Source organism: Terrapene carolina, unplaced genomic scaffold, assembly GCF_002925995.2.
Source record: "Terrapene carolina triunguis isolate 2854851 unplaced genomic scaffold, T_m_triunguis-2.0 Scaffold33356, whole genome shotgun sequence".
NCBI classification, from domain to species: domain Eukaryota; kingdom Metazoa; phylum Chordata; order Testudines; family Emydidae; genus Terrapene; species Terrapene triunguis.
Window position 1 is genome coordinate 2,926,317 of NW_020697707.1, and position 10,566 is coordinate 2,936,882.

The 10,566-nt window shown below is 41.8% G+C and overlaps 1 protein-coding gene across 2 annotated transcripts in view; it reads right to left on the reverse strand.

The window, feature by feature from the left end:
- LOC112108268 (S-adenosylmethionine synthase-like) overlaps window positions 1–7,114 on the reverse strand; it is a 30,700-nt gene extending 23,586 nt beyond the window's left edge. For both annotated transcript variants that reach the window (XM_024202326.2, XM_026663333.1), the window contains exons 1-2: window positions 6,989–7,114; window positions 3,303–3,380 (exon numbers count right to left, since the gene is read on the reverse strand). In XM_024202326.2, coding sequence (XP_024058094.1) covers window positions 3,303–3,380; window positions 6,989–7,061 — 151 coding nt within the window. In that variant the 5' untranslated portion in view covers window positions 7,062–7,114. The remainder of the gene's footprint in view (window positions 1–3,302; window positions 3,381–6,988) is intronic.
- Window positions 7,115–10,566: the final 3,452 nt, after the last annotated feature.

Consider the following 10,566-nt stretch of genomic DNA (forward strand, 5'->3'; position numbering starts at 1 on the left):
GGATGTGCACCAGCCTATCTGAGCAAATTCCCCATGAATTTAGACAAACTCACTGGTAAAGATAAAACATTAAAATAAGTTTATTAACTACAGAAAGACAGATTTTAAGTGAGTATAAGTGGTAGGCATAAAGGTCAAAGACAGTTACCTAAGAAATAAAAAGTAAAATCACAGTCTAAATCCTAAACTCTATTAGACTAAGGAGGATTTGAATCAAACAGTTTTTCCCAGCCCACAGGATGTCGCAAGCAGGTTACATATCTTAATACACAAGCTGAATTTCCTTCTCAGTTTGAAGTCTTTGTCTTCCCATCATTATTGTTGCCTTCAGTGTAGGTGGGGGAGGAGAGAAGTAGTCTCATGATGCCACTGTCCCTTATTTTATACTCTTTATTCACGTCCCAGGAAAGATACTAGCCCAGACATGTCCTGATGGTCCTAGCTGAGTCGTAGAGTTGAGCAATCCCCATTGTGTGGTGCTTGTGCAACTGTCTCTTACAGAATTGTAAATCTCTTCTTTACAATTCCCCTGCTGGTCAATGGCTCGTGATGGTCGCATACTGCCCGTTTGGGTGTGGGTCACCTCCTTTGTTGCCACTGGAGAACTAGCAGTGGGCGACTCCCAGACTCAAGGTAGATGGTGACCAAATCCCTTAGTGGCCTGGGTGAATCCAAAAACGTCAGAGGTTTTGCACAATTGTATCAGAGGTGTTGTCTACACAGATGTTTCAGACTCCCAAGGAGAGTCTTGTGAACTTCAGTTTCAGACAGTATCTCTTGGATTCTCTGGGAAGCCTTAGCTGTCTAGAGGTTTATAGATTAGCAGCACACTCCAGTGATTCTCATCTCTGATTTCTGATTAAATGGATGCCCTAAAATGATTTTGATCCAAGTGAGATTTTGCTGCACTTGAACCTAGAAAAAAATAGTAGAATAGCTACTACATCTCCTGAGCTATCCTCCTTCAATCTGTGGCAGCATCTTCAGTCTGGATTTACTGCTACCACCGTGTCATCAGTACTTTGATGAAGCAGATGTCTGTCTCAGATTAAGGTGGTGCTGGAAGATAATTTCAGAGCCCATTTGCAAAAAGAACTGGTTCATGAAACTTCATGGAAAGTGAAATTGAGGCCTTCAAAACTACATTTTCACCCAGTAACTTTTCACCTGTATAGCTAGCTTTAACAGATTTGTAAAATGAAATTAATAGCTGTGTAACAGAGATGTTAAGATTAACTTGTGTACATATATTGCTTTGAGATCCTCCACAGATTCATAGAGTTTAAGGCAAGAAGAGACCATTAGATCATTTAGTCTGACCTCCTGTATATCACAGACCATTACATTTCACTCCATTATCCCTACACTGAGCCCAGTAACTTGTGTTTGGCTAAGGCATATCTTCCAGAAAGGCACCCAGTCTTGATTTGAAGACATCAAGAGATGGAGAATCCAACACTGCCCTTCGTAGTTTGTTCTCATGGTTAATTACCCTCTCTGTTAAAACACTGTGCCTTATTTCTAATTTGAATTTGTCTGGCTTCAGCTTTCAGCTACTAGTTCTTGTTATGCCTCTCTTTTCTAGATTAAAGAGCCCTGTAGTACCTGGTATTTTCTCCCTATGAAGGTACTTATATACTGTAATCAAGTCATATCTCAATCTTATTTCTGATGAGCAAAATAGATAGAGTTCCTTAAGTTTGTTCGGCATTTTCTCCAGTCCTCAGTTCACTTTGTGGCTTCTCTGCACCCTCTCCAATTTTGCAATATTCTTTTTAATTTGTTGACACCAGAACTGGATGCAGTATTCTCACATTGGTCTCACAAATGCTGTATACGGAGGTAAAATCAACTCCCAACCGAGTACTCTCCTGTTTATACTACTGCATTAGCCCCTTTTGCCACAGAATCACACTCGGAGCTCCTGTTGAGTTGCTTGTCGACTATGACCCCTGCGTTCTTTTCAAAGTCACTGATGTCCAAGATACAGTCCCTCTTCTATAGGTATGGCCTGCATTCCTTCGTCCTAGATATATATCCTGGCATTTGTCTGTATTAAAACAAATTATGTTTGAGTGGGCCCAGCTTACCAAGTGATCCGGATCAATCTGTACGACTACCCTGGCCTCCTCATTATTTACCACTTGGTCAATCTTCGTGTTACCTACAAATTTTATCGGCAATGATTTTATACTTACTTCTAGATCACTGATTCAAAGTTTGAATAGCCTCACGTCTAGAACAGATGCAGAGCCCCACAGGAAACAAACCCATTCACAAACTCCTCTTTGACAACTACTTTGAGATCTGTCAGTTAGCCATTTTTAATCCACATAATGTATGCTCTATTGATACTGTATAATGCTAACATTGAATCAGAATATCATGCAGCACTATGTCAAATGTCTGATAAAAAAAAAACCACTACATTTATTACATCCACAAAGTTACCTTTATCAACCAAACTTGTAATCTCAAAGAATAAAACAAGACTTATTTTCCATAAAACCACATTGACTAGCACTAATTATACTGCTATCCTTTAATTGTTCACTGATTCCTGTATCAGCTTTTCCATTATTTTCCCCAGGATTGATGTCAGGGTAATCAACCTGGGACACCTTGGAACATTCTGCTTGCCCTTTTTGAATACTGGCACATTAGTACTCTTCCAGTCTTCTGGAATTTCCTTGGTATTCCAAGATTTATTAAGAATTAACACAATCAAGCCAGGGATCTCCTCATCCAATTCTTTTAGGACTTGTAGGTGCAAGTTATCGGGGCCTGCTGATTTTAAAATATTTATCCCTAGCAGATGTTGTCTAATGTCATCCTCAGTTACTAATAGACTGGAAAATACTTCATCATCCTCATGTGACACAAGTATATCATCATGGTTCTTTACAAAAAAAAACCCAGAAATATTTATTGAACACATCCTCCCCCCCCAATATACTTCAACTCTTTATTGTCCTTAGTCCTGCCAGCTTTGGATTTTTCTCTGGTATCTTTAGCTTCCTTTATCAAATTTCTACACTTCAGAACTTCTATTTTATATCCAGTGCTATTTCCCCCTTCTCCATTTGGTATATATTCCTTTTTTAATTTCTAACTATTGCTTTCACTTAACACTGAACCCATTTGGGCTTTTAGCCAAAGTTGTCTTCTTTCTTGATTATGGACTCGTGGCTTTTTGGCCATCTAATAAACAAATCCTTTGAATGCAAAGCTATGCAAATGTCGAGTATTATTTATTTTACTCTTTTAAAATTATTTTTTCTTAATCAGAAAAAAGTACTTACCACAAGCAACCTTAGCATCTGGATCAACTCTGATATGGGCATCAAGGACAGCATCGCTGATCTGATCACACATTTTATCTAGGCAAAAAGTAATATATTATTTAGTTGTTCCCTGTAATAAATATTTTTTAAAACATAATACAAACATGATCTCCAGAAGTATGCCAGGTACTAAGAGCGTCAGGTAAGCACCACAAAGAAGGAGATGCACAAACAGAATTTCCTTCCCAATGGAAATTAGAGTTCTAGTTTTTAAGTACCTGCCTAGATACAAGTTTGGCAACCAAATACACAGAAATGGATTTATGCCTTTACTTTTTCCTCCTCCTCCAGTCCACAACAGCAGACACATCCCTGCCATCTCCCAGTACCTTAGGCGCCCCAAGTTATAATGAGTCACCAGGAGGGGAAATAGCCTTCTGTTTAAATGGTCTGAAAACTTAGTTTCAGGGAAAAACTCCACAGCCACTGAAAAAGGTATTGAATCAAATGGTAGCTAATCTTTGGGACAAGGACTATATTTTACTTTGTACCGTGTCTAGTACTCTAGGATACCCAATGCTTACTGGAGATTAACTTTTAAGCATTATCACTGTACAAATAACCTGGACAAAAAGGTGAGCTGTAACTAGATCAGAACTAGAAGAAAACGTTAAAGAAAAATACTATAATAGATTGTTTATAAATATGTAATTTATTAGAGCAGTGCATTGAGCATATGGAAAGACAGATTAGATCCAAAAATCTGTACTGTGTGTCAGCGGAGACCTGATCCAATTAAGTTTGTTGAAAATTTTATTTTCAAACTTCCATTTAATGTGAAAAACAATTCCTCTCTTTTCAGAGCTCTTCTACGGCAAGCAAATGTGGAATTTGAAGAGAAGATAAACAGGCTGTGATGTGATTATAACCAGGTGTTGAGGTAAGCAGGACTTAATATTCATAAGATAAAATTATTTTCTTCCTGTCTTCATCTGCAAACGGGGCAGGGATTTAAGGACATTAATTTCAACCAGAGGGTTTACATGCCCCTAATATTTGGAGCAAAGCTAACAACTATGCACAGTAACAGTATTTTTTTCTGTGACAGTAAAGCAGTGACTTAAGATTCAGAGGGTGAGCCCAACCTACACCAGGGACTTAAAGTCGGCAAGCATTTGGACTGAGTACCGTGCAAACAAAGAAGTATGTATTTATGCTGAAAAAATCACAACTTGACGTTTTAATGTTACTTCCGGCTTTACTTGAATTACTAGAAACATAGGGCCAGATTTTTTTAAAGTATTTAGGTGCCTAAGCACGCAGATAGATGAGCAGTGGAGTCTCTCCAAAGCACCTAGGCACCCAAAGTCCTATTGATGCTTCTGAAAAATCTCATTAGGAACCTACCTGCATCTTTAAGCATTTAAATATCTTTTAAAATCTGGGCCTTAATGCTTATCACCATTACTCAAGTTCAAATTAAGAACAGACCAAAATGAAAAGGAAGAGCACCAAGAATCTGTGAGCCACATAAATATAGTGAAGCTTTGGTGTATAATTTTTATGTCAGCACTCACAGGCTTGTTATGTTGGTGCATATGAGGTACAAGTACATTTCAGTTCAGTGAACAATAGTTCTGGGGTTGAGTGAACATATTCTGTAGCTGCAACAGGAAAGTGAATTTCAGTGTTTTGATCTTTTCATATTTGCTTTCCATGAACGATCTTGTGCTAACGCTTTAACAGTGCAAATACTCATGAAAATCAAGTAAGTGTGACTGACTATTGATCAAAGGCTAATTATTTTCCTTTGCTTGTCAGTTGTAAAACTTACAATTTGCTATTTCCTGCAAGGAAGTGCGCGGGCGTGGACTTCTGTACCTGTTCAGAGTCTTATTCAGACTCCATGCTAGCCTACTTACTTGTAGGATCAGAACCTTTGTCAGTTACATAAGTCAATCAGCCAGGGTGAGCTGGCGGACAAGAGATAATCGCTAAGCAGTTAATGAAGATATGACCAAGTTTGAAAATGTTGTTATCTGACATCAATATGTGAAGGTGAAATTCACTCAATGAATTATTTGCCTCTAATCTGAAGAGATGAAAGAATGTTTTCTAGCTAGCAGCAGACTTTGTTCTTTCAGTATGTTAGCTATCCTAAGATGCATTCTACATTGCTATGGAATGAAACAAGACAGACAGTAAGGCCACCAAAAACTCTGGGGGCCTCATCTTCTCCTCTCTTTATGCAGGAGGAGAGGAGCCCAGAGAGAAAGCAGACTGTAGGGAGCAGTGTTTCATGGCTTTCTTCCCACTAGAAGTCTCCATAAACCAAGTGCTTTTGTAGCTGTTCCAGCTGCTTGCATGTACTGCACACTAAAAACTGCACCTGCCACATAAAGGTGCCACCCTCCGGTGGTTTCCAGGGCTCCCTTTTCCAGGCTAGAGCCCTGTGTGGCATTATTTTTAAAATCCCGCTCCCATCCTGCCCCGCAATACCCACTCCCACCTGACCCCGCATTTTTTCTTGCATTTTTATCCCGCTCCCATCTGTAAAACCCTTAAATCCCACAAATCCCACAAGAGAGACAGATTCCCCCGTGCTATTAAAAAAAAAGTCAGTTAATATATTAATGGAATTCAGACACAATTTTTACAACAAAAGGAATAAAACAAATCTTGCTTAAACCATGTAGAAAATACTTTAAACCCTGTTATAATAGATATCAAATCTCTTTCTAGCCCTCACTTAAATTTAAGTATTAAAAACCTTCACTACAAAAAAGGAACACTTGCTTTACATGGCTGAAATGCTATTTATGACAAACTGTCAAGAAATGTAGTGTTTTCCCACAAATTACCGCAGTCTGTTTTGGGGTTTTTTGCCCACCCAATCCTGCCCGCAACAAAGTACATTCTACCCTGCCTTACATTTTGTTAGAAAAGGCAGCAGACATCGTTCATGGTATTATCACAGCTTTAGCTTTGAGTTTTCTCATCCAAGTGTTTAAAAATATAATGCTGCTTTACCGCCAATCTAAGGGACCGAGGCTCCTGTTAAAGACTCAGACTGCCTCGATAAACAATAGGAGCCTCTCTCCCATTAATGAGTCAAGCTCACTTAAATCTGGGGGGGGGGGGAGGAAAGCTGTGTGAAAAGCAGTTGAACTTAATAAACAGCAAGTACTGACAACATTTTGCCCTTCAACTGGAGCCCTACTAAGAGGTTAGGATTAGCCTATATGGCTCAAGGCAAGTACAGACTAGTCTTAAGGGGACCAGCATGAGGCATTCAGTAAGAGCGTCTGAAATACAGCTCCAATGGGCATTGCTGCTCATCACCAGTGCACTGAATAATTCAGAAGTCCTGGGGCACTGGGCAATTGCTGAAGGTATTGCTAAACTGTGAAATTCAGTAACTTCTAGTCTTCTAAGAACACCACATAGAAAATGCCTTTTTCCCCTGGTAAGTCTTGAAAATGAGATTCTATTCAATTTTGATCAAACCTATATTAATTATACTGAATGCTAAACAGAAAGAAGACAAACTTTTCCCAACAGAGAAAATTTGTTGTGAATGACTAAATATACACCGTGGCTGGTTCTTGTTTCTCTCTACTTGGTCAGAAAGCCAAACCAGATCAAGTTGCAGAACATGTTCTTTATCTAGCTGATAAAAGGAAAGACTTGACATTTTTACTTACCAGAATGTCCTTCTGCAACAGACTCTGAGGTAAAGAGAAATATCTTCTCTTTTTTTGAAGTGTTGCTTGACATGGTTTAGTATCTTTAGAGAGTCTGTAGGCAAGGAAAAACTGCAGCAAACTAGATTTCAGAGGAAACACAGAGAGAAAGTTGTGGGGAAAAGGTTAACTTATCTACGCAATTAGCTGATGTAATTGTTTCTGTGTGGTCACTAGTCAGAAGTTCAATAGATTTAGATTGCTCCTAGAGGAAGATACAGAGAACTGCTTCTGACAACAAGGAGGGGATTTTCAAAAGCCTTTTGTGTTTGATGCTCTCTTCTCCCACTGACTTCAATGGGAGTTTTAGCAATAACTTCAATAGGAACAGAGTCAGGCCAGTGCTGGGTGCTTTGCACATCCCTACACCAACTTTAGGTCCTATTCTTTCCTCTAAAATGGGCACAAGTGATATTAAGTGAAACATTTGGAGATTGTAAAGAGGCAGCATGCAGATTTTTTTTTGTCATGTAAGCATGAGGGGAAAATAGACTTTTCTCTTTGAGCAGTATAGTGTCCAAACGTATTTTGCTTCAATAATGAATTTTATAGAACAATATTCTGTATTTGGGAGAAAAAAAAACAACCTTTAAAAATTATAAACAGTTTTATTCTTTTTCTAATAACCTACAGATGGTAACTGATGGCCCTCTTACCAGTATTGTATTTGAGTCACTGGCTGAGTGAGAAATGAGATAATTAAAAGGTGACAATATACTAGGTTATTTTGGGGTCACTGGGAAAGACAACTGGCTGAGTATCAGCAATCCCTCAACAATGGGACTGTGACAAAGTGGGGATTCTCCCTTGTTATGTTGTATGTGAGCCTATATGAGTCTTACTGTTAAGCCTATGTGAGTTTTACTGTTTTGCATGAATACTGTGTGTGCCTCAGTTTCCCTGGGTGCTGCACCAATGCCTAGGTGGTGGGATGAGGGTGTGTGACTGTGGCTGAGACCCTCGGGGGCAGGTAAGGCTGCTCCAGCTGCCTGCACGTAGGCTATGGCCGGTGCCCTTTGTAACTTGAGATCCAGGAGGGGGATGCGACCAGGTGACACTTTGCCTGGGAAGTGAAACAAAGACCAGGCGGAGCAACAGGGGTGTCTAAGGTCGGGTCACTGGAAGCTGGGCAGTCTGCTTGGGGGGGGGGGACTGGAACGGGGAGTCCAGGGTGTCTGGCCCAGGATTCCCCCAAGATGGACTTGGCTGAAAGTCACTGATTTCTGGGCTAAGAAGTTCTGTTCTACACTGTGTTCCTGTCAACTAATAAACCTTCTGTTTTATGCTGGTTGAGAGTCACTGCTGACTGCGGAGTTGGGGTGCAGGGCCCTCTGGCTTTCCCAGCAGCCCCACCCGGGTGGACTCAATGCGGGAAGTGCATGGTGTGGAAGCGGATGCTGAATGCTCCGAGGTCAGACCCAGGAAGGTTGAAGCTGTGTAAGCTTCCTGCCCTGGTGACAGTCTGCTCAGAGAGAGGAGGCGGTTACCCCAGAGTCCTGACTGGCTTCATACAGAGCAGTTCCAGAGCATCAGACTCCCGTGACTCCGTGACAGAGACTAAAAGCAATGCCCTGCCTCAGAGGTTCTTAAAATTGTTGATGTTTAGGCCACGTCTGAAGAGGTGTCTGGTAGACCATCTCCCCTCCCATTCTGACCATGCAGACCGAGACCACCACCTTCCTTCCTACTTGCAATCCTACAATACCCTATAGCAATTTCAGCAATTGTTTATATAGACAAATACTATTTGGAAAGCATAGCCTTAAAGATAATTACGGTGACTGAATAAGCTCAGTCCTTTATGAAATGGTGACTGTACTTTGGCTAATTTCATTATGTGTATTGCAGTAACACCTGCAGGCCACAACAGGGATGAAGGCCCCATTATGCTAGGTGATGTGCACATGGAATAAGAGTGAGTCCCTGCCCCAAAGAGCTTAGAGATAAGATTTTCAAGAATTACCACTGACTTTTGGTGCCCCGATTTTTGGGTGCTCTGCCTGAGACACTTTAAAGGGGCCTGTTTTAGACAGCAGGTGCTCACTGCCTGAAACACAAGCCTCTAAGGTGTCTCAAGTAGAGCACCCACAAATGGAGGCACCAAAAATTACTCTGAAAATCTTGGTCTATTATTGGAGTTATCAGGGGAGTACACACAAATGAGGAAGGACAAACAGTGAACGGATTGCTCCTTAAAATACTAACCCATCGCAGCACACCAGTTGCCTAGCCATTGTCAAGTATTTCATATACATTGCTGCAGAGGAGGAGGAGCCTCTTTCGAGTTTTCTCCTTTCCTTTTACTGATTTTACTAGAAAACAGATGTCCCTGTTTAGAAGGTAAGAGCCTCCAAGAGGTTTTCGGACCTGCTCAGTGTGATCCATGTGGTGCCAGCTGAATTCTAGGCATGGAAAACACTAGTTTAAGGTGGCAGAATTTTATTCCCTCCCTGGGATTTTGTCCCGTGGAATCAGTGGGGACATTAGTGTTTGTCCTTTTCGTTTTACCTTTTCCTCCATCCCTCCTTCCTTTCTCTTCATCTCTTACTTCTTTTGTCCTTTCTCCTGTTCCCCTCCCACCACCAGGAGTGGTGTGTGTGTGTGTGTGTGTGTTGCTGGGGGTGCTCTTCACCTCCCCTTGTGGGAAGTTCATCCAAAACTGTGGGATTGAAATAGTGCTTGGACTCCACTGACACTAGATGCTGCCATCCTGTGGCTTAGCATTAGTGTCTGGGATGACTTGGGGCAAGATCTCAACCTCCCCGCAACCCACTTCACTGCTGCCAGAATCCCTCCTGCACCCCCTGCTAGAGCCGCCTCCCTGCCCAACCTTTGTGGGGGTGGAGAAGAGGGTTCTGAGAACTTGAGCTGGGGTTTGGAGGTTGGAACAGCTGTCAAGGGCACTGAGGTGGAGGTAGCAGGAGCTCACCCTACAAGGAGGGGGGTTGGCACTGGAGGTTACTAGAAAGGAGAAGAAGACTCCATTCTGGGGTTCAGGAGGTGAATCCATCCCTCAGTGGTGGGCAGGTGCTGGGTGGAAATACTGCTGGTTCCAGGTGCCCTTAATTCCCCGATTCCTCGGGGAGTTTGAGTCTCCGACAGGTTCTCGTTCCCTTGCAGCAGGAGGACGTCACGGCCAAAGTGATGCACCAGCTCCGCATCATCCGGCACTTGCGCCAGGTGCCTGAGGCACTGCAGGGGCTGAGCCTCTGAGGCCACCAGCAACTCCCGCTCCCTGCTGCAGGTACTGCTCTGGCTCACTGTAAATGGGGAGCTAGTGGAAGGGGAAATGGAGCCCCCTGGCACTCACTAAAAGGGAAAGTGGTGGATTCTCCATCTCTTGATGTCATTTTATGAAGACTAGATGCCTTTCTGGAATGTGTGTGCCCAAAAAGTAACTATTGTACTATACAGGAAGCCTATGATATGCAGGGGGTTAGATTAGATGCTCTAAAGGTCTCTTCTGGCCATAAAGTCTACTAATTTTGTTAAAACTGAGTGTAGCATTGGGAGCAGCCTCTGATGTTTTACTGTCTAGC